This window comes from Hippopotamus amphibius, chromosome 3, assembly GCF_030028045.1.
Source record: "Hippopotamus amphibius kiboko isolate mHipAmp2 chromosome 3, mHipAmp2.hap2, whole genome shotgun sequence".
Taxonomy (NCBI): Eukaryota; Metazoa; Chordata; class Mammalia; order Artiodactyla; family Hippopotamidae; genus Hippopotamus; species Hippopotamus amphibius.
The window spans coordinates 173,964,935-173,990,727 of record NC_080188.1 but is presented as its reverse complement, the minus strand read 5'-3'; the positions used below and the strand labels follow the sequence as shown (position 1 = coordinate 173,990,727).

At 34.8% G+C, this 25,793-nt stretch overlaps 1 protein-coding gene across 6 annotated transcripts in view; it reads right to left on the bottom strand.

Moving 5' to 3' along the window:
• Positions 1-25,793, bottom strand: part of COP1 (COP1 E3 ubiquitin ligase) — a 238,793-nt gene that overhangs the window by 160,015 nt on the left and 52,985 nt on the right. For all 6 annotated transcript variants that reach the window (XM_057729123.1, XM_057729128.1, XM_057729125.1 and 3 more), the window contains 2 exons: positions 14,473-14,532; positions 13,679-13,755 (listed from right to left, as the gene is read on the bottom strand). In XM_057729123.1, the coding sequence (XP_057585106.1) occupies positions 13,679-13,755; positions 14,473-14,532 (137 nt within the window). The remainder of the gene's footprint in view (positions 1-13,678; positions 13,756-14,472; positions 14,533-25,793) is intronic.

Genomic DNA, 25,793 nt, shown 5'->3' with positions numbered 1-25,793 from the left:
AAATACACAAAATCACTATTCACTTTAGTACTCAAATAATCACAAAGGTTATAATATGAAAGGCACTCTTAAGAGTACAGAGTGGGTATGAATTTCACCTGTTAACAGCTAAATAATTCTGGGCAAGTTATTGATCTTCTCCATCTGCTAAATGAGTAAGATACTTCAGAGAGGTATAAGATTTAATTAAGTGGTTAATTTCTCAGTAAAATGCCAAAAAATGATAATGTTCAACAAATCTTATCCTCTATTAATAAAATTCATCAATAACATACAACCTTACCTTTTCAAAAATATAATAAATCAGATTGAACTGTCCTCATAGTAGTCTTTATTTTTTAAACCAAAACATAATAATAGACATTAATTCATTGTGTTCTTAACTGTCCCTATAGTAAGACTCACTTGTATAAGAAAGACCCTTCAAAGCACTTAGGCTACAAATTAAAGAATTAACACAATCTTGCAATGAATTTCTTCTGATGAAATATAACCAATTCTCATCTTTCTTTCACAGAGCCGTGAACTGATATGACAAGATCACATGCTATTTTCAGTATACTCTATCCAGGGACTAATAGCTCTAAAAATGAGGAGATGCCATGCACTCAAAATCTGTGTTCCTTCCAGTAATGAAACCCAATCCCCTAGTATCTGTATAAACATTAATAAAATTATGAAGCTGCACATTTAGAGGTTGACAGAAAAGAACAATTTCTAGATATAATTATTTTATGGTGCTGTAATTCAAACTTCTTTGACTGCAAGCTGGAACAATTACATTGATACATCAGTGTGTATAGTGAGATAACACTACATTTCAAATACATGTTTAAAAATAGTACTCATCAGATTGTTGAAGGTATTGAAATTACAGGTTTCAAGTGGTATTTTATTAACAATGACTGCAGAGATTAAAATTTATTTTATTTCAGATCTTAATCTTATTCACTAAGAAAAATTTATTAATGCATACACAACTGCAACAGAAGCAATCTGAAAAAATAAATCCCTTTAATTCTGCATTTTAAGTGTGTGTGTGTGTGTCTATGTGTGTATAAAGTAACATGATTAGAAGAGAATATTAGAAAGCACTGACTGGGCTGGATCCTCTTGACTCTGGTGCTACTCTACTTCTTATCTCTGAGTTAGCCACAATTCACAGATGGTAATAACAACAATATTAATAGCTATCATTTATTGAGCATTTACCATCCTCTAGGCACTGACCTAAGTAATTTAAACTTCATAACTCATTCCTATTTCTCAAGAGAGGAAACTCAGCCACTGAGAGAGTATATGTTTGGCCCAAGTTAACAAAGCCAACAGCAGAGTTAGAATTCAAAGCCATACAGTCAGGTTCCAGAGTCTGCACTGAACCACTGTGCTATGCTCCCTAGGCACATCATATTCTACAAATGAAGAGTGAGGAAATCCTGGATTAGCCCAACCCACTTCATAGACATAATTTAAGGACAGAAGTGAAAAGTCAACAACCTATATGAACGAAAGTCATCAATTATTTCAAGTAAATGTCAAATAAATAACTTGAAATCATTTCAAATTATTATTTCAAATAAGTTATAAAAATAAAGCCATCAAAAAATGACAAGGGCAAGAAGAAAATTTTGAGATAGTAACTAAAACTGAGTTAGGAATAATACACTTTACTCATGACGGGAAAAATAAGATGATAAAAAAAATTCCTAATGTTCTTGCTGGTGACAATAAGGAGCTGGGCTAAAAACATGTGAAAACTATACAGCTGTTAATCCAAGTTACAAAGGAAATTCAGTTATCCAAGTAGATGTCACAAAACTACTCTCACTTAAATTATTTGCTTCCAGAAGCAAAGATATACGTTGTAATTAAAAGACAGACTGTTACAAATGAACTTACATACAAAACAGAAACAGACCAGACATAGAAAACAAATTTAGGCACCAAAGGGGAAATGTGGGGGAGGGATAAATTAGGAATTTGGGATTAACATACACACACTACTATATATAAAATAGATAATCAACAAGGACCTACTGTATAGCACAGAGAACTATACTCAGTATTTTGTAATAACCTATAAGGGAAAAGAATCTGAAAAAGAATATATATGTATATGTATTTATGTGTGTATATATGTATTTATGTGTACATTTGTGTACACATGTATATGTGTATATTATGTTGTGTGTGTGTATACATAAAACTGAATCGCTTTGCAGTACACCTGAAACTAACACAACACTGCAAATCAACTACCCGTCAATTAAAAAAAAGAAATTTTTAAAAAATTTAAATAAAAAAAAGACAGACTGTTAAGTCAATTTTGCATATAAGCTATACATATAATGAGAAAACAGTGGTTTGCTCTTGGTAAAAATAATAGGTAACTACTTTTAGACTAGGCTTTTACTTGAAAAAGGATGATTCACATTTAAATTACTGACAGGTAAAAAATTAACTAATTAACATAATTTTTATATGTGAGCAAAATAAAGTGTACTGAGATCAATTAAGGCTGAACATAAAGAAAATAATGAGGTTTTTAAATAAATAAGGGAATTGAATAAACCAAAAAAAAAAAGAAGCTGTGTACACACATGAAATTAGACTAACTGCTGTCACTGATTTGTTTTTTCATTAGTATAAACTTAATACAGAAGAAAATAAACTCTACATTTAATAAACAATATGGGGCTATAGCCAAATCCTGTTCCTTTCCAGTATTCTACATAAAATTATTGAACCAGTTTCCCAAAACAACACATACTGAGCAACATATAACATGAAAATAATCAGACATAAATTTCAACAATAACTAAAACCAAACATGATTTCAATTTTTTTTAAATAGTAAAGTTTGTCACTATTCTATCCCCTTTCTACCAAGGCAGTAGTCCCTAGTATCATAAACAGATCAAAGCTAAATCACTTGCTTTCTTCAAAATAATGCTTTTCTGTCAATTACTTAACATAGAATCATTTAATTTCAAATTAATGGTTAATCCCATTTACTAAACAATCAAAATTTTCATGGCCCCAGTTTTGCAGACACCTCAAGAGATACTGGAAACCACTCTTCATTTTCGATTTTGCCTTTCCAATTCCACATATCCTTTACCATCTGACACAACTATTCAAACAAATCCTACAAAATCAATATGACTAATCTATTAAGAGCTACCATCTACCGAGTGCTTAATATGTGTCAGGCATTATTCTCTCATTTCTTTAAATGTATTACCACATTTTATCAGTCAAGACAGGTGTTATTATCCTTATTTTACTAATGAGAAAACTGAGGTTACAGACCTTAATAATAAACTTACTTGCCTAAGGTCAAACTGCTGATAAGGTATGGAGCCGAAATTTGAACCCAGACAGTATAATTCCAGAATCCTTATGTAAGACTGCCAAAGTGACATATGTTTGCTCATCTTGAAGAATCACTGCCCTGCCATTTTTGAACCATAAGGTTCTACTGACCTTCTTTTTGATGTTTTATTATCAACTTGATGATCTCCAAAACCCTTTTACCTCCCAAAGTTTTAGAGGCTCTAGAGTAAGGATGCCTGCTTTAGAATACTAATCACACCATTAACTTTGTGATGCTGGGCAAACTGCTTCATCTCTATGACTCAATTTCCTCATTTGTAAAATGAAAGGATACACGGCATTTACTGTGAGGGCTGTATGAGATAACACGTGTACATTACAAAACAGTATCTAATACACATATGCTATATTCTCTGACAGTTACAACTTTTGCAAATACAGTTCTCTAAGACAGTAATAATTTCCTGATTCTAATGTAAAATTCAATTGAAAATTAACATGAAATCTTTTCTTCTACAATGTCTCAGACTCATTAGAATAGATAGTACTACTACTTATCTTGTGGTATTTCTAAGAATTTCACCAAGATATTTTACAACAAATTTTATACAACAGATTTTATATAAATAAACACTGGTGATTACAATGGCCTTTTCAGCAATATATAGTTTGGCTTTTAAAAATACTGGGCTCAAAAAGATTACATAAAACTTCAATTCCTAAAACCCAAAACTATGAAAATCAAACACTTTTTGCAACTTTTTCAAGTGAAAACCTGACCTGAACGGATTTGATACCATTTACCTTACTGTCAACATTCATGTTTCAATGCTGAAATATTAATGTGCTTGATTATATGGAACAGCCTTTTTTTACTCCTCCTTCAGTGTATGTAATATATGGCATAGGCACTGTGTCACCTTTCTAAAATTGGGGAGGAAAGGGTATGGGGGCATAGACGTAACACCACATAATGAAACACATCTGACTCCAAAGGTTTCCCAAAAAGTTGTGAAAACCTATATATCATACAAGCTTTGGATTTACTTGAAGAATGTAAGGGTAGTTCAATAATAAAAAATATTGGGCTCCAGAATACATATCTATGATCCTTAGGAAAAAGAGATTCAATTTATTTTTCAAAGAACAGAAGTTAGAGTACTTCACATATCCAGGAAAAACTTTCCCCAACACCTTTTGTCCCCTTTTAATTGTAGATGGTTAGAAAGGATTGTAGTTACATAGTATATAGGAGGACTGTATGAATCTAATATTATACTGCCTTTTAAAAGGTCTGTAATTCCAAAATATTATTAAATTTTAAAAAGAAAAGCAAAAGAGCAATTCATTTTAAAGTTTTCTTTATAAGAGTTTCCTCAGGGAGAAACTTACTGCTGGCAGATGTAAAGAACAAATGTGCTGGAAAACTTCTGAAAAATGGAACAGGTCTGAACCTACCTCTTTACTGCCTTTGAAAGTAAATAACTTGCTTGGTAGAATTTCAAGAACACGAGAATAACAAACTCAAAAGAAAAAGACTGACAAGACTGATCTGCCTCCAACAAAACTAGTAAAAGTCCTAGTTCGTTAGATTAAGCACTGCATTTGACTCCTTTATATCCTACTACCACTCATCAATGAGTGGGAATAGATTACAATTTACTTATAATTCACAGAGAAAAAATTTTTAATTATCAGATGATATAGTTGTCACAAATTTTAGTGTTACAAAAACTCAGTTCTTTGAAATAATCTCAGAAAAAGGTTTTAAAAGCAAAGAAAGTAGAGGAAGCATTCCAAAAACAGCAACAAAAGATTCAAAGGTAGAGGATCTGGAGAATGGGGAAAATACACTGGGACTTTTGGGTAGGGGAGAGACAGTAAACAGCAGAAACAGAAAATGGTGACAGTACATGAAATTTTATGCTTGCATTCAGTTATCCTTATATCTAAGCTAAGTTTTCCCAGCCTCTCCCATTCCTGACCTCCCAGAATCAAGGTACACCTAAAATAAGCAGAGGTGAAAAGTTTCCTATATGACTCTAACCTGAAAGGGCAAAAGCCATACATAACAAGAGGATCTAATCACAGCAATATGAATGAAATCAACAGGGAATGGTTGGTAAATACCAATAATTTGCTTCCTTCCAAGAAACTTAATTTTAACTTTTCTGGCTTTCTCAAGCCCAGGAACATAACTTGAGGCATTTTTAAGACATTATAGGAGGATATATAACTTAGAGTAGAGAGTAAAATAAATAGAAATCTTTGCCCTATCTTCCCTAAAGATAAAATAAGCTTAAGATAGTTGTGAAACTTTAGTGTTAAATGTCAGAGTTTTCTTCTATGAAAAAGAAAATAAGCATATCTTACTTGAAGATTTTTAAGACTTGTCAGTAATATAGACATATTCACTACCCACTAAACCAATATTTACACATTTTTTAAAGTATGATCCTCCAGGCTTGCATTTGAATCTGTGGAACTTATCTCAGACCTAATCATCAGATTTTGGGGGTAGGGTTCAAAAGTCTGCATGTCAGCCAAGAGTCTTGGCTGATACTCATGCACATCGAAACCTGTCCTAGTCACACCTCAGATTTAAGAATTAGAAAGGACTGTTAGTATCTTTACCAAGCGGTGACAATTAGTTTATAACAAGAACCCAAAGATGTTTTTTTAAAACTCCTGAAATACCTACTCATCAAATATAATTACTAAAGTTTTAAAGTTAAACACATTTTGATTATTTTAATAATTGGAATCAAAAAGTCTATACCATATTTAAACAGGATAATTAATTTGACAGCATAACTTATTTTCCATCTTTTATATAATCATGAGAGCAGAGTACTAGGGTCTGTCATATTCACAGCTGTTATCTCCAGTGCCTAAAATTGTGTGTTATACATGCCTGATATACCTCTGAAAACCAGATGAGTGACTGAAGAATTCTTCAGATATTCTAAATAAAGGAAATTGCACTATTTCAAAAAAGATTTTCATAACTTGCTACATTTCTGTTATCCATCAAATGAATGATAAACTACAGATGTATGAAGAGTACCCTTTACATTACTGCCAAGGAAATTTGTTTTCTGTGTTTTGTGTTTCTTTATGTGTTTGTTCAAGTTGAAAACTTCATAAGATTCTTCAACGTCCTCCATCGCCTATTGCATCAAGTTCAACTCCTCTGCATGGTATAGGGTCAGAGTTAAGGCAAGTAGTCCTTAGTACTCACAACAATAAATGCAAGTGTAGCAGAGATTTCTTAAGATCTGTTCATAATCATCTGGAGATACAGTAAGTTCCCTACATATGAACCTTCAAGTTTCGAACTTTCAAAGTTGCAAATGTGTGTTCGCATGTCAAATCACGTAAGTTAGTTCACGTGTCTGGCATACATTGTCACGTGTGTGCATCCTCTACAAGTGGCTGTGCTTTTGTATACTTTACTGTACAATACTGTATAGAGTACAGTAGTACAGTATCTTTATTTCAAGCCCAGGATGTCCAGAAGTAAATGTAAAAGCAGCAGTGACTTAGCTGGTACTGCTAAGAAGCGCCAAGAGAGACGAGGAAGAAGTAACTGAAGAACCAATTCATGACGCAGGAAATGGCAAGGGGATTTTCTTTATTTGAGGAGACACTGTTAGTTTCTGAGGTATAGGACCCAAACATAGAACGGTACACGAAGGTTGCAGCAGCTGTTCAGAATGCAATCCAGTGCTACCGTGTCATTTGTGACATGAGAAAGAGAGCTACTACCTAGACATCACTGGATCGTTTTTTCAAGAGGGTATACAGAATTGAATCCAGCAAGGAACCAGAACCTGTGCCATCAACGTCAGGTGTGAGTGAAACTGCAGCTTGCCCTCCATCTCCTATTACTAACGATCCTTCAGCTCTACCATCTCCCTCCTCCAGTCAGTAACTCTTCTTGCCTGTTCACTCAATGCCAGCCCCTGTATGCCAGCTGTTGTACCTGTACTACTGTACTTTTCAAGATACGTACTGTAAGATTAAAAATGTTTATTTTTTGTGTTTGTTTTTTATGTATTATTTGTGTGAAAAGTATTAAAAGCCTATTACAGTACAGTACCATACGGCCAACTGTGTTAGTTGGGTACCTATGCTAAGTTTGCTGGACTTATGAACAAATTGTACTTACGAATGCACTCTCGGAAGGGAACTTGTTCATATGTAGGGGACTTACTGTTGGAAAATAGTGTCAATGTATATAGATACATAGTTACTTGATTAAGATCATGTTATTAACAAAAATACAAGTTAAATACATATTTGATCAAACATTATATCACAAAAATTTACCTTGTACCTTAATATTCTGAAAAATGTAATTTAGATGTTTGCATATTATTCCCATGATATGGATGTATGAAAACCTATTAATTCAATGTCCTATTACTATCTGTGTATTTTATATAAATAACTATGCATTTGAATCATTTGCATATAAATTACTTATACTATACCTTTTATTCATTAAGTTCTTTTTCTGAATGTAAAAAAAAAATAGTGTCAGGCTGTGTATGGAGAATTTCCTATATTGCATAATTCCCCTCCTGGATAAAGGGAAACAAATATTATAGTAAAAACCCTTTAGGATTATGTAGAAGATCTGTTTAAAATATATAATAATTAGGGACAAATCTATAAGGATTAGAGTTAGACTTGACCACAAAAACATTTCAATTCCTACATTTAAAAAAAAGTTATCTTAGGGAATTCTCTGGCAGTCCAGTGGTTAGGACTCCATGCTTTCACTGCTGGGGGCCTGGATTCGATCCCTTTTCGGGGAACTAAGATCCATAAGATATGAGGTGTGGCCAGAAAATAAATAAAAGACAGTGAAAAAAATAAATAAAAATTAAAATAAATAAAATGTTAAAAGTTATCTTGGTAAGTAAAATAAGGCAGCTGAACCAATAATAATTGCCAAAAAGTACCAAAAACTTAATAATTAATATGTGAAGAAGATGCCATTAACACTGCTCTGGTCATGGGTCATAATCCAGCCAGTGATCCAATATGCAATTATAGAGAAGATGGGTCCATTTCATCCACTATACCAAAGAGCTATCCCTAACCACCACCCACCCTCTCCTCACCACACACATTTTTTTTCAATGACTTGGGGGAAGGGTAGGTGTCACAGGGTAAGTGTAACAGTGAAGAGTTGTGTGGGTGAGTTAAAAAGGAATTTCTTAACCTAGTCCAGGAGCCATTACACAAAATCAAATTCCTTGAATTTTATTAGTTTATTCAGTCAAATTACAAAATATACAAATTCACAAGCTACTGACTCACTACTGTATCTAGTTCTATATCTACATATATATATTCTTAATAATAGTTTAATAATTCTAGCATCCATAAAGTGACCCCTTGCTTTTCCCTTCATTTTGATTCATCTGGACCTTTGTCTAAAATGACACACACACACACACACACACACAAATAAATAAATAAATAAATAAATAAAATGACAGACACACATGTCCATCAACAGAGAAATGGATAAAGAAGATACTGTATAGCACAGGGAACTCTACCTAATGCACTGTGGTAACCTAAATGGGAGGGAAGTCCAAAAAGAAGGGGCTATCTGTATGTGTATGGCTGATTCATTTTGTTGTGCAGTGGAGGCTAACACAACATACAAAGCAACCATACTTCAATAAAAATTAATAGAAAATAAAATTTTAAAAACTTAAAATTAAAAAAAGACAGATGCAAATGAAAGGTTAAGTCTCAAAAATATCTGATAGAAAAGTCTCATCTATATATTTTATTTATAAATATCCCTGTTCTACACCACAGAAAACTTCAATAAGCAACTCACAATTTAAACTTATGTATGTGTCTTTTAAAAAGTGAATTAAATTTATGATCAACAGCAAGTCTGTTATTGGTAAAGCATTTTAAAGATTAGAGATTCTAGATTAATCTTATTTACTATTTGTATTTATACTGTATTTATTTACTACTTTATCACAGGAAAACAAAAGTTACTCTGCAAATTTAACTCCAGTAACTATCTGGATCATACTAAAGCATATTCACCCCAAACAGATAAAGTAGCTTCAAGTAACACATTATCTTTAAACCAAGTTCTTTGAAGTTCTAAAACCACAGAGGTTAGTGACTAATAACTGACAATTCTGAAATACTTGCTTAATTTGAAGACAAAGAATAAAGCAATTATGAGACGATTATTTCTGAGATAGAAATCACATCAATGAAATGCATTTAAAAGATTACAAGCAAAACTACTGGTAATAAATGGCTTTGAAGAAGACTTAAAATATAAATTTTAGATTTTAGGTTTTCTCCGTCTAAGAATGTTTTGTTTTGTTTTGTTTAGAATGTTTTAATCTAAACAAAATCATCACTGTCATTGTCAAGTAGAAAATCTGACTAAAATGTTTCATACTCTCAGATAAAAAAAAAAAAACAACAACAATTCCACTGGCAACAAGTAAAAAGGACTGTGCTTGTCTACCACTCTCTAATTTACTCATAATTGGATATATACAGCCATGTAACAATGAAGTATAAACTATATAGTGTATCCTCTGAACTGTGGAGACTTTCTTCCTCAGAATCTAAAGAATTAAAAAGGCCCTGAAAGCAGCAATCTTTAGGGTTGAACTAATTCTAGTATGAAAAATTTGCAATGGATAAAGGCTTAAAAGTGTTTAAAAAAATTTTTTAACTGATTTTATCAAGGAAATAATCACACACTCATCCCCAACCTTACCCCAATGAAGCTTGATTGATTGTTTTTTTTAAAGATTACTATTAGTTTACTTATTAAGTATACTAAAAGATCATGCTTCAATCAAATTTTCACAAACTATGAAAATTAAACTACATTCTAGGTTAAGTATACATTTATTCAAAAACCTATTTTAAATCCTATTATGCATAAATGCCCATATAAAATTGTGGTAGCAGACTTCCCTGGTGGTACAGTGGTTAAGAATCCGCCTGCCAACGCAGGGGACACAGGTTCAATCCCTGGCCTGGGAAGATCTCACATGCCATGGAGCAACTAAGCCTGTATGCCACAACTACTGAGCCCTTGAGCTGCAACTACTGAAGCCCATGTGCCTAGAGCCCATGCTCTGCAACAAGAACAGCCACTGCAATGAGAAGCCCACACACTGCAACGAAGAGCAGCCCCTGCTCCCGTAGCTAGAGAAAGCCCACACACAGTAATGAAGATCCAATGCAGCCCCCCCAAAAAAACAAAAAAACAAAAAAACACCACCAAGTGAGAGTGTAAGAAAGTCCCAATATTAATAGGATTATAATACAGCACAGGAAATCCACACAAACTAGGGCACAAAGTACAGAGCAGGAACAAAATAAGTAGAAATTTAAAAATAAGAAAAAAAAAAAGGTAGTTAATTCTATCTCCCACTTCCTTCCTCCCTTTCATTTTTTTTAGGTAACTCATGTATCAAAAAAGAATAGAGAGGGGCTTCCTAGGTGGCGCAGTGGTTAAGAATCCACCTGCCAATGAAGGGGACATGGGTTCGATCCCTGCTCCAGGAAGATCTCACATGCCACGGAGCAACTAAGCCTGTGTGCCACAACTATTGAGCCTGCGCTTTAGAACCCATGAGCCATAACTATTGAGCCCATGTGCTACAACTACTGAAGCCCACACGCCTAGAGCCCATGCTCTGCAACAAGAGAAGCCACGGCAATGAGGAGCCCACACACCACAACGAAGAGTAGCCCCCACTCACTGCAACTAAAAGAAAGCCTGCGCACAGCAAAAAAGACCCAACACAGCCAATAAAATACATAAATAAGTAAATAAATAATTTTTAAAAAAAGGAATAGAGAAAAGCTCACCCTTGGTTGTATTCTTGGGGGCAGCTGGGGTTGGGGGTAGGGATGGGGGGTGGGGGGCGGTTGGATAGCTACTTAAGAGAGGAATCCAGGAGGAGTTTCTAGGAAAAAAACAATATAAGCAAAGGTACCCTAACATCCTGTTTGGGGAGCTCTCCATGAGATACTCGGGATCTAAACAAGGTAGAAGGCAGAGAAGAGACAGGATATAACAATTACAGCTAATCATGGTATATAGAAGACAAACTGATGGTGGGCAAGGGGCGGTAAGTTATATGTCTTTTGTTTTTATTTTCATTGAATACATAAACCTGACCATAAACCCAAAATCTATGTAAGGGATTTAATGATTTTATTAAAAAGGTCCTCAAAATAGAAAGAGGAAAAAAAATGAATTCACAGAAAGTCTTTTTTTAAAGTAAACAACTAAAAAAAGAGAGACCAAAACATTACAGTGAGGAATAAAAACAAAACCTGTCTGGTATTTAAATAATGAAGCTAATAATTATCAGGGGAAAATTATAATTCAACTACATGCTATTTCTTAAAAGTAAAACAAACTTAAATATTGACAGTATAACATTCTTCCCATGTTAAATACCACATCTTAATCTTAAGGGTCATTTACCAAGAATATTTAAAGCTACATCATTTTCCCAAGTGTCTCTCTGAAACCCTGAGTGATAATCAAATTACCTGTTTTAAGAAAATATAAAAACACTCTGAAGAAAATACCATGTCTATTTTCCCATCTTCAATTGTTATTCAGTCTAATTCTGCCCAAATCTCATTTGACAACAGTGCTCCATACGATTTTAGCAATTCAACAAAGTTTTCATGGACATCATGAAATCCTATATCTTTTATGAGATCGGCTACTTTACAATACAACCACTTCTCTTCCACCAATAAAATCCTATAAAATCCAATAAAATTCCACCATTTCCTCTCTTCTGGACTCTTGCAATGTTCCTAACCTTCCTCCTAGCTTCCAATGGCAGGGGGTTGAGAGGAACACAGAAAGTCTCTTCTCTATCCTCTACGTGGGAACCCCAGTAAATATTTTAAAATCTAAAACAGATCCCAGTCAAAACACCACATATAATACTAATTTGTCAACATGTTATTAAAGTCATCAGTGAGAGATTAACAAAGACCTGGACACAACAGATAGAGAGAAATGCTCCTATTAAAATGATATGACAGAGTGATAGGACAATGACAACTATCAGTTTATCAGAGAAGATTTTGTGATATGACAACTTTTACTTGCCTGCATGCACTCACATAGTAAATATCCCACTGACGAAGATTCCATGTATATCAGGAAGTGAATACTAAGCTTAAAGATATTATCCCACAGACTGAGTCATTCCCAAGTGTTTTAATGAAAATAAAATATGGACAAAAACAAGCTGAATTACACAGGTAAAGTGACCCCAGAATCACCTATTACTCATGAGGAGTCTTCATAAAATGGTTAATGAAAAATATCAAACATCCCAGGAATGCTCTTTAACTAAATATCCCTTGTGCCCCTTCCCCAAATACCATCCCAAAGTAGACCTAAAAGAGCTTTTCTGAACTGACACTGGCTCTGAAGGTCAGTGTAATCTCTTGTGTTGTCACTGCACTGCCTGATAATCCATGTGTTATCCTTAAACTATTTGTCTGAAAAGCTTCCACTGGACCACCATCCTAAACGGATTAGCAAGTTAAACACATGTAGAATTGCTCTTGCTTTGAACACAACAAAAAAGTTCAAGTTCAAATTTTAGGTAGTAAATATTTCATCAAATAGAACTTCAGAGCTATACAGAGACCACAGACATTCACCATATTTCACAAAAACTTACTGAAGGAGGCCAGTCACTATTGCTACTCTAAAACCTAGGGAAACAGTCATGAGCAAGACAAATGTAATTCCTGCTCTAACAGAGCATACAGAAGGGAAGATTTGATTAAATTAATAATGGGGAGTTATAAAGAAAATACCAGGGATATCTAAACTAACATCTATCTAATGGCTTCATTTTAAATCTGGGGAACAAGATCTGCAAGAAAATTCAAGAGGTTAGTGGAAAAGTCAAAGGTATTAGTTTATCTAATTTTTCCCTAGTATTACCATTTCATGTTCTCAAATTATAGATTTTTAATGTCACCTGATTTTAATTCACAAGATGTTTACAACTGCCATTATTTTAAGAAATCCACCAAACTTTTAATCCAACAGTGAGCTCATAGTGTTATAATAGTCTACTCACTGATCGTCCCTGGCATGAAAATTCAAAGCATTAAGGAAGCAGATAGGCCATCTGAATCTCATTTCTAGATCATGACCAAAAGTAATTTCTCAGTGTTTTGTACATTACATGGAAAAGGCTCCCAAGGACTAATACCATATGTGCACTTTGTAACATAAATCCCAAGCCATTACAAGTTTCAAGCTATGTACCTGTGTGATGGAGAAGGAGCTTCAAACTGAGGCACTGTGCTATCCTCACTGACAGGAGAGTATAAGCCGCTCATTTCCTGGAAGCACAATTATTAGAGTTATAGACACTCCAAAGAGAAGATGTATAAATCAAAAGGAGTTATGATATTATATCCCTTTCCAATCCCAGGTTTTATCAGTCCCTTTTTGTCTTAACATCCAAATTTCTCAAGGCTTCCTTTCCATAGAGTACAAAAGCAAGGATATCTGAAAGTTAAGAAACAAGCCTTTTCTATGATACACACTCTTAAAGAACCAGAAACTCTTTAATAAATATTCATTACTAATGAAGCCACAGAATGCAGAAAAAGACAAATGTAAATATTTTAAATGAGATGTACAGTACACTATGTGAACAATGAACACTAATCATTAATTCAGGTAAGAACCTACTGATAAATATTAAGATAAATACAATAGTATGGGAACTGGATCATGAGGTTCAACTCTCCAAAGTACAGAAAAACAGGATATGTCAGTCTCCACTTTAAAAATATTCTCTGCAAACATTAAGAAAGTAACATTCCTCTTGATTCAAATATTAGTTTTGTTTACTAATGTCTTAAACTCTAACTTTTGATCATTAACTCAGAGGAAAAGGCCTCCTAATAAACTATTATTGCATAAATTATGACTGTTGCTTTCTATACAGTGGAGACCAGTACCATAAGTTTAATGCAGCAATTTAAAGGAAAAGCAAAAACTTCATGAAACTGAAAAATTACTAGAAATATGAGAAACTCTGGATAGCTTACTTCCACTCTTTTGATATCCTCTTCTAAAACACTTAACTCCTTCTGAATCTGCTCCAGTTGCTGTAGATTAGAGAGGGAAGAAAAAAAAAGCCTAAACCAACCACACAAGCAACACCACAATCATAAAATAGCTTTACATTTGGAAAATGATTTCTAGGAAACTGTGCACTAACGGTAAATTGCAGGGGTGAAAAAATGCAGACAAAAAGCGCTAGAAGTTCCTATGTTAAAAAGTAAATGTAGGGCTTCCTAGGTGGCGCAGTGGTTAAGAATCCGCCTGCCAATGCAGGAGACACAGGTTTGATCTCTTCTCCAGGAAGATCCCACATGCCACGGAGCAACTAAGCCCGTGTGCCAAAAAAACAAAACAAAAAAAAGTAAATGTAAAGACAATATTTAAGAAAACAGTACTTCTTTAATACAAGGATTGACTTTATAATAAAAATATTAAAGATGAATGACAACATGACTTAATAAAAACAGAAGACATCCAAAGAATTTTCAAATTACCTCATTTAATTGTCAGCAATTAATGTCAGCATGTGAGTTGTTAACCCCATTTTAAAAATAAAAGTAAGTCTCAGAGATTAAATTCTACCACTCCAAAGCAATCACAAGTTAGCCTCAACCATTTTTTAAAACGTATTTAAGATAATGTTTTATCTTTGATATCTCACCTATTGCACCATAACCTTTCTCCGTGCCATTAAAATGCAAACATTTTAACTGTTGCATCACATTCAACAATATATTTAACCATCAGAGATTTAAGTTGTTTGCAAGCTATCATAAGTAATTCTGGAACATATAAGTCTGCATTTCAAGTTATGTAAGTCTGCATTTCAAATTTTATTGAGATTATTAAAACTGGAATTATTCAATCAAAAGAAATAGCAAATCTTCACTACACAGAACAAAACTGCTTACAGAAACACTATCAAATTTAAATTTCTATAACTATTATGTATAAGTGGCTGTCTTCACCTAACTCAAATATATTGAGCCAATTTTTAAGATGTAAAATAACAATAATGAATACTTATGTAATACTTGTTGCCAGATGCAAAATAGGAACTATTACACAGGAAAATGAAGCACAGAAAGGTTAAGTGACTTGCCAAAGATCATTCAGCAAGTACATGGCTGAACTGGAGTTGAAATCAAGGCAATCTTCTTGTTCCAGAACTCACGCTGTTAACTACCATGCTATACTATTTGTTGAAAACAGTACCTTGCTATTTAACTTTCATTTACCTAATGACTAGCAAGAGTAAACAGATTTTTAAGCGCCTTTTCTTCTGTGGCAACACATACATAGTTGACAGTATATTAATTAAATATTTACCCATCCTGGACTTTCCTGGTGGCGCAGTGGTTAAGAATCTGCCTGCCAATGCAGGGGACACGGGTTTGATCCCTGGTCCGGGAAGATCCCACATGCCATGGAGCAACTAAGCCAATGCGCCACAACTACTGAGCCTGCGCTCTAGAGTCCGTGAGCCACAACTACTGAGCCCACATGCTGCAACTATTGAAGCCCACTTGCCTAGAGCCCGTGCTTCGCAACAAGAGAAAGCCACCTCACTGAGAAGCCCACACACTGCAAAGAAGAGTAGCCAGCGCTCACTGCAACTAGAGAAAGACTGTACACAGCAACAAAGACCCAACACAGCCAATAAATAAATTCAGAAAAAAATTAAAAAGAAGAAAAAACTTTACCAAGCCTAAGCATTTTGCGAAGCACTGTAAAGAACAGGATTTAGAAACCTGTAGCCCTTGCCTTCATGGAACTCAGTCTAGGGAAGATGGCAGAAAGTAAACCAACAATTGAAATATCATAGGAAGCATTATAATGATGGTGTGTACAAAGAATTAAAGGTACACAGACTGCTCCTAACCTAGACGGAAAACCTGGGGAGAGGGGAAAGGCAACTGATAACTGAAATAGGATCTGAAATTATATGGAATGCAGAGCCTTGAAGGACTAATGGAATTTTGTCAGGTGGAAAAAAACAGCGGGAAAAGACAGAATAAGCAGGGTAAATTATAATACATAGAGACACCTAAAGGCTATGAGAAAGGGAAATAATAAATCTGAAGTTATGACAATGAATGAAATCACCCAGTGTCAATCAGTATAGTCAGAAGAGATGAGAACAAAAACTGGGTGTAGCGACCACCAATGGTTAAGGAAGGCAAAGGAAGAAGGCGAAGGAAGAAGGCGAAGGAAGAAGCAGCAGTTCTGTGTCAACCATCAGTACGGGCAAGGCCACCAAACCAGGAGAAAAGACTGCACAGTATCACAGACACCATGGTGGGGGTGGGGGAGAGGGTAAGAAAAAGGTGATTAGCATTGCCAAATTCTTTCAATTCTTCCATTCACTTCAATTAACATTATTCCACCCTAAAATTTTTCACACAATACTCCTTCCTTAACTGAAACCTTGCTTTCCCTCTGATGAGGAAATTGAAACTTCCATACTTGTAATTGCTTACTCTCCTCCATCTTGCAAAGGCCTGCTTGCCACTCTCAGTTAAACAGTAAAATGAATTACTAAGAGTGATCAGATAAGGGAAGACTGTCTCGCTCTCAGGCACCCACCCCAAGCCTTTGTTTGAGACCCTTTGCACATAGACTTGTTAAGTGACCATTAACTTCAACCTGCAACCAATGTGAGAATGCAAATTGTGACCTTAGTCCTGATAGGAATGGAATGTCCAGCTCCTACAAGTTCCTGTTAGGACCCCCTACTATGTGTGTAACCCCTGGCAACTCCCGCGCTCTGTAACTGCCCGTGACCTATAGTAATTTGTAGCCAATCAGTTTGTACCAATTATAGCTGTATGTTTTAACCTATATAAGGAGAAGACTCCCCTGAAACGGGGCCCCAGAATTTTGGAGTGTTAGCTCGTCTGGGTCCGCCGGCTCAATAAACCTGAGTTCTCCAACTCTCCAAGTGTTGTGCTTGGTTTCTCATGGGATCAGTTCTTTTCTGCAACACCTCAAAGACACAGTCTGTCTCGGAACTCTTTCAAATAAAAGTTGGTCAAGAGATAAATTCTCTCATGCCCCAGACTAGATGGGGACTTCCACTTCTACTGCATTCAAAGGCCATTCTCAATAATTAGTCTTCCACTCTAACATAAAAAATACTGTGGTCTGGCTCAATCCAGGCAGCCAAATCACTGTCTACAGATCTGAGACATCTGTAAATATCCCAGTTATTTCCTACCATCACTAAAGCCTTCTGCCTTTTGGTGCATAGCCATATTCAACTCTGCTGATTCTAACCTCTAATTCAGCAAAACATCCACGGTCACCCCTTAACTTTTTTCATTTAATTACCTTGAAATGCTCCACTGCTGAAATCCTTATTTAAACAAATGCTGAGGGGTCTTTTGTATGATTCCTTTAAAAATACATTTAAAGGGAAGGATGAAAGTAAACATCTATAATATCAAAATCCAGAGATAGCCAATATCACTCGTATGATACATAATACATAATTAAGATCAAGTTAAGAATCTTCATTCCACTTATGCAACTGAAGTACCAGGAAAAAAATTCCAGTATCACCTGAAATCTCAAAATACTAAACGCTAATGCCCTACACTCTGGAGATAATGCCCCATCCTTTCAGTGCCCCCAAAGCTTTGTTGGATAATACATCCATCACTATATATGAAGGGCATATATAAGGTGAACTATATAAAACTGTCAATGGTCAAGTAATTTTTACTTCCAAAAACAGCAATTTCATATGGTTCAATTTAAAATAAAACAACCAAGATACAAGGGCTGTCCTAATAACTACGAGGATGAGTCAAAAATTATCCGCACTCCAGTTATATTAAAACTTTTGTTGGCCGCACTGTCTTATCAGCACTTTCCATCCAAGGCTACTGTCTCCCCAGTCACTGCTGTGCAGGTGTGAATGCACTACATCAATTCATTTGTAACTGCAGTGCGAGCAAAACTGGATGCCCTACTTGTGATCTGCATGAAAGAAGAGCAGCATGCAGTGATTCATTTTTTGTGATCTGAGGGTGTACCTGATGCCGTTATTTATTGAAGATTTTGTGCGCAGCATGAAGAAAGTGTTTTTTCTCGAAGAAGTGTGTATGAATGGATAGAGAAGTTCAAGGAAGGTAGCACAAGTGTTAGCCATCAAGAAGGAGCCAGAGGCCCGACCACATTCACAGCCGATGACAATGTTGTGCGTACACATGAAATGATTCTGTTTTCTGGGATTCTCAAGGGCCAGCATTGGAACATTATCAGGAAAAAGGTTCAACAATCACAGTGCTCATTACAGTGAGATGCTTATTGAAGAGCTGAAGCCTAAACTTTGGATTAAAAACAGAGGACTGCTATCCAAGGGCACTGTGATCTTGCATGACAATGCACGTCCGCACACTTCTGCCCACACTGCCGACACTCTGCAAAAACTTCATTTTGAGGTGTTAAAGCATCCTCTCTATAGTCCTGATTTTGCTCCATCAGACTTTCACCTGTTTGGTCCCCTGAAAGCAGCCCTATGAGGATGAAGATTCACACCTGATGAAGAAGTGAAAACAGTGGTATATGTGTGGCTCGCAGCTCAGCCTAAAACATTTTTTAATAAGGGACTATGAAAGCTTGTTGACAGATGGACAAAGTGTATTGAGAGGCAAGGAGATTATGTTGAAAAATGATGTAATTGTCTTTTCTAAAAATAAATTAAAATAAATTCTACAGCCAGAGTGCAGATAATTTTTGACTCACCCTTGTACATAGGTATAGTGTATCAATAAAACAAAATGACGTAACCTACCTATGTGAAAAAGTCTGAAAAGGTGTCAAGACAAGAAAATTTTTTTAAAAAGTTTAGAGAATGGAAATTATTTAGAGAGCACATGTTAAATTAGGTGTTTATATTTCATGATGAGATTCTGAAAAAAGTTTAAAGCTCTAAATTATTAAGACATTGTGTTATTGTGATTTATAATAAGAAATACAGGCTCCTGTAGAGCCTCCAGATGGGGGTTGGCTGTCAGGGGAACCAGCCATGTGATTAGAGGGCTAGAACTTTCAGCCTCACCTTCTAACATCCTGAGAAGAAAGGGGGCTGGAGACTAAGTTGAATCAACAATGGCTGATCAATCATAACCATGGAATGAAGCCTCCATAAAAACCCTAACTTAAGGGGTTCCAAGGTCCTCTGGGTTGGTGAACATCTAAGCTGGTGAACACATGGAGATGCTGGGAAAATGGCACATCTGGAAAGGGTATGGAAGCTCCTTGCCCCTTCCCACATACCTCTCTTCTATTGGTTGTGCCTGAGTTGTATCCTTTTACAATAAACTGGTAATCTAGTAAGTAAACTATTTTCCTAAGTTATGTGATCCATTCTAGCAAATTATCAAACCCAAGGAGGGGGACATGGAAAATCCCAATTTATAGCCAGTAGGCCAGACGCACAGGTGCCTTCCTGGACTTGTAATTACTATCTGAAGGGGCAGCTCAGTCTTGTGGTACTGAGTCCTTAACCAGTGGAATCTGGGGCTAACTCCAGGTAAACAGTGTTAGATAGAACTGAATTGAACTGAGTTGTAGGACACTCAGTTGGAGTCCAAAGAAAACTGGAAAACTGGTTGGTGTGGGAAATCACCTATACATTTGGTGGCCAGAAATGTGGAGAGTAGTGATGAATAATGGAAAAAAGTGTTCTCCTTTCAGGCATCAATAAAAGACACTATTGTATGAGGAAATAGAAGCCAGACAAAGGATAACCATTTTAAAAGGCAAAAAGAAGAACTGGGCTAGCTTCACTCTGCAAATATGTTTCATAAACCAGAGAGGCAGACTCTATAATAAAAGCATGAATCAGAATCCAAGAATGTTTTGGAGATATATGAAGGAGTCAATAAAGCTGAACTAGCGTTATCTAAATGAAAATCCATCAAAAACTGGGAATGATAATAGACAAACCTCTGGATCAAACTGGCCTTAACACCATCATGAGTTTGGGGGCCACTAAAAATAATAATAATGATAATAAATACATAAGATGGAGAAACGCTCCTTGAGAGCACAGTCCTAAGCCATCAATAGCAAGCATTCTCTTAACACACGATATTGTACCAAAATCCAAAGAAAATTTTTAAAAAATTTAAATTTAAAAAGTAAAGAAAAACAGTCTCAGAATCCCTTAAGACTAAAACATAAAAGGACTCAAAAACAGAGCCCCCTTTTATTGATATTAGCTTTGGTGCAGGTAAATATCACTGGCACTCATTTATTTATTGGACCTTTACTATGATTTGATAAAAATATGCTAAAGTACTAAATTCAGTATTTTAATCTTGTTTTTTAGCGCTAATATAATTAGAATAAGTTATAGCTGCCAAGACTTCTTCAATTATCTGACATATTCAAAACTGAACAAAAGAATACTGATACACTTTCAGAAAAAAAAGGTTAAAAAAAGAGTAGCAAAATTAATATATGGATATAAAAACAAGAAAGCACTAAAAAAAATTAAAAAAAAAAAAAAAGCCCTGTATACCAATTAGAGCATCCAACATCCAGAGCACTGACAACACCAAAAGCCGACAAAGATGTGTAGCAACAACAACTCTCATTTATTCTTGGTAGGAATGAAAAACTGTACAGCCACTCTGGGAGCCAGTTTGGCAGTTTCTTAAAAAACTGAACATACTCTTATCACATGATCCAGTAATCACACTCCTTGGTATTTACCCAAAAGAGCTGAAAAGAGATTCCCAAAAAGCATACTGAGAGCAGCTATATTCATAATTACCAACAACTGAAACAACTAAGATGTCCTTCAGAAAATGAATGGATAAACAGTGGTACATCCAGGCAATGTAATAATATTCAGTGCTAAGAAGAAATGAGCTTTAAAGCCATGAAAAGACATGAAGGAAACTTAAATGCATATTACTACAGGGTGTATGGGAAATCTCTGTAGCTTCCTTTCAATTCTTCAGTGAACTTAAAACTTCCCTAAAAAACAAAGTTTTAAAAAATGTATAAATACATTCAAGTAACCCTTAAAGAAAAAAACATAAGAACAAGAAATCAAAAGAGAAAAGAAACATAAAACAAATAATAAAATGGCAGGCTTAAACTCTAACTTTTACATTAAATGTAAATGGTCTAAATACAAAATTATAAGATTGAGTCTGGCAGAGTGAATGAAAAACCTCTGCTGTCTATAAGAAACTCATCTCAAATAAGTAAGTGATATAACAAGGAACCAAAGACTCAGTAAGGATGCAAAAAATTCTCACCAAACATGTAACAAACTTTACACCACACCATGCAATTGCAGGAAACATTCTTTTCAAGCACGAATATTTCAAAACTTAATTAACCAACAGGTGATAATGCAAATATCATATTCAAAAAAATACACTAATTATTTTCTGGTAACAATGCAATTATAACAGAAAACCATAATTTAAAACAAAAAACAAGAAAATCCCCACATCCAAGTAAAAGAAGTTTATCTCTAAATAACCCACATGCCTAAGAAAAACTATAAAGAAAATCAGAAACTATTTTGAACTAATGAATAACAAACAAAATGCCATACTAAAATTAACAGATGCAACTAGAAGAAAAATTACGGCCTCAAATGCCTATATTAGAAAAAAGTCTGCCTACTAATATGTATATCCAAGGTAACAAATTATAAAAGAGACAACAAAATTAAACCAAAGAAAGTAGAAGGATGGAAACTGTAATTGTAAAGAGGGTAATTAATAAAATGTAAAACAAAAATAAAATAGATAACATAAAGCTGAAAGTGGGTTCTTAGATAAAACTTATAAAATTGAAACCTCCCTGGCAAGAACTGATCAAGAAAAAAAAGAATAATGCACAGCACCAATAAGCAGAGTCAGGAATGAAAGACATCACTAAAAATTCTGGGGGCATTAAAAACTTAGTATTAAGACCAATCTAATACCAATAAATTTGAAAATTTAGATGAAACAGACAATGCTTAGAAAAAGTATAACATGTCAAAAATGGTATCTAAAACAAAAACCTGAATAAGCAGTAACTGAATCAATAGACTAAAAGTTTATGCAAACAACAGGTCCAGCTTCTCAAGCAAAATCCTTAAACATTCAGCAAAGATATCCATCCTAGATTATACAAATTCTTCCAGAAAATAGGAAAAAAGGGTACATTTCCCAACTCATTTGATAAAACTATTCTTATAACAAAACTGGCCACAATCAGTGTAAAAAGAAAAATTAAAGAACAATCTCATTAATGAATATAGATGCAATAAGGAAGGTAAGTAGGGCAAACAACTGTCCTGGTGGGGTTTCTAGAATGCAGAATATTCAGTGATAAAACTAGAATACTCCTGGGCATATTAGGACAGTTGGTCACTCTAGGTGCAAAGCTGATTGACTTTTTAATGTTAAACCAATGTAATTATCCAGTTTAACATAAAAAAAATCATCTCACCTGCACAAAAATTTTGGAGAATACTCAACCCCCACTTGTAATTAAAAAAAAAAAAATCCTCTTAGGAAACTGGGAATAGAAACTTAGCTCCTTGAATAATAAAAAATACCTACCAAAACCTACAGAAAACATCATACCTAATGGTGACACGTCGAAAGCTTTCACTTTGAGATCAGCACCAAGACTAGGATGCCCCGCTATCACCACTTCTATTCATCATTGTACCGGATGTCCTAGCCAGCAGAGTAAGACAAGAAAAATAAATAAAGGATATAAGGATCATAAAGAAAGAAACTAAACTGTTATTATCTGAAGATGATGATGTGTACACAGAAAACACAAAATAATCTACAAATAAATTATTAGAATTAATGATGTTAACAAGGTGCTGGATATCAAAAAAAAAAAGTATGTGTAAAATCAACTACATTTCTATATGCCAGCAACAAATAATAAGAAACTGAAATTAAAGGCACAGACATCACTTACAAAAGCATAAAAATGACTGAAGACCTAAGGACAACTCTAAAATAAAGATGTGTAAGAACAGTACCCTAAAAAATGTCAAAATATTGAAGGAAATTCTTAAGGACCTAGATATATATAGAGAAGTACCATGTTCAAGGGCTAGAGGACTCACTATTGTAAAAACAGTCTCCAAAATTGATCTGTGGCGTCAAAGTAATCCCAATTAAAATCACAGCAGGTGTACCATGGAAATGTATCAGCTGGTTCTAATCATTTATAGAGAAATACAAAGGGCTATGAATAGCTGAGATTTACCTAAAAAAGTATAGTAACTTACTTTAAAGTTCTAGTATTTAATACAATGTGGTATTGCCAGAAAGACAAACAGACCAGAGGAGCAGAAGAGAGCCTAGAAACAGACCCACACATGTATGAACACGTGATGTACAACAGATACAGTATTTCAAAGCAATGGGAAAAAGATATACTTTTTAATTAAGGATGCTTGGACATCTGGATATCCACATGAAACATTCCCCAAGTAGATTACAGATGTGAGTGTGAAAAATAAAAGAATAAAGATTCAAACAGATAATACAGCAAAATGTCTTCATGATCTCAGGTGTAGAAGAATTCTTTACCTTATAAAAGATACTAATTATAACAGGAAAGATTTTATAGACAGAAATTTCTGCTCATCAAATGACATCATTAAGACAATGAAAAAAGCAGCTCAATTAGAGGGGGAAGAGATCTGCTATAGATAAGTAGATAGAACAAAAAATTTATATCTAGAACATATAACCAATAAACCAGTAAGAAAATCAACTAAATAGAAAAGATGCACAAAGCTTTAAACAAGTACTTCACATATACACAAAAATCCCAATGGCCAATCATAGTACTGCATATTCAACCTCATTAGTCATCAGGGAAACACAACTTAAAACCACAAAGAGATAGCAATACATATCCCAAGATTAGCTAAACTAAAAAAACGCAATTGATACCAAGTCCTGGCAAGAATATAGTGCAATAGGAACATTACTACAATGCCTGTAGGAAGAGTAATCAATACAACTGCTCAGGAACTGTTTGCCATGATCTATTAAATCTGAAGGTGTACTATCCTATGACTCATTAATTCCACCTCCACATACACTTCTACATACGTAGCATAGAGATATATTTGCTAATATATACCTGGATACATATATAAGATAGTAACATTGTAAATAGCTCAAAACCAAAACCAACTCCCAAGTACATCAACAACAAAAACAGGGTATATTCATTTTATAGAATACTACACGACAACAAAGATGAATCAATTACAGCAATATACAACAACAGGGATGAATCTTAACACAGAGCCAAAGACAACAACAAAACATTACATAATGTAGAAGTGCATTTATATTAGTTCCAAAGAAGAGACTTAAAAATACTTACGCATCAAAACAATAAAGAAAAACAGAGAGGTGATTACCATAAATATCAGAATATTGACTACCTAATGGGCAAGGGAGAAGGCTATAATCTGGAAAGGGTAGGCGGGGAGCTTCAGGAGTCCTAGCAAAAGTCTATCGTTTAATCAGGATGATGGTTACATGGATGGTAACTCTACTATGAATCTTCAAACTGTAAATCTGTTTTACGAACATTTCTGTGCTTTATTTCATATAAAAACATCGTAAAATGCAATTCATTCAAATATTCAAATTAAATTCCAAACAAAACCAAAAGGAAACGAAGACTCGTCAAAACTGTTCTATTACAATTAATTAAACAGGTACCACAAATGTCCAAAAGTACATTTTAAAATTAAATCAAATGAAATATAAGGCAATTGTTCAAATGCTGGTACAAATTTGCACAGAGGAGACTGGCTTTTACATGGAACCCAAAGCCCTTTTGTTCAATTTGACCATGAAGAAAGAATAACATGTTCATTTAAAAATATATATTTATTAAGTGCTGTGGTAGGCTGGCTCTAAGAAAGCTGCCAAAGATTCCCACCTCAGCATTCACACCCTTGTGTAATTCCCTCTCTTTGTGTGGGTGGGACCCAAAGATTTGCTTCTAATGGGAAAAACAGAACACTTGTTGAGATGTAACTTTCAAGATTAAGCTACGAAAAGCATGTGACTGCTGTCTTCAAGACCCTCTCCTGCTTTCTCACTCTGGGGGAAGTCAGCTGCCATGTAGTAAGTTACCCTATGGAGAAGCCCATGTGGTAAGAATATGGTTATCTCTTTCCAACAGCCAAATGTTAGAAATGAGTGAACTTGGAGGCATTCCTATCCCAGTCGAATCTTAAGATAACTGCTGCCCTGGCAAACACCTGGATCGTAGCTTGGTGAGA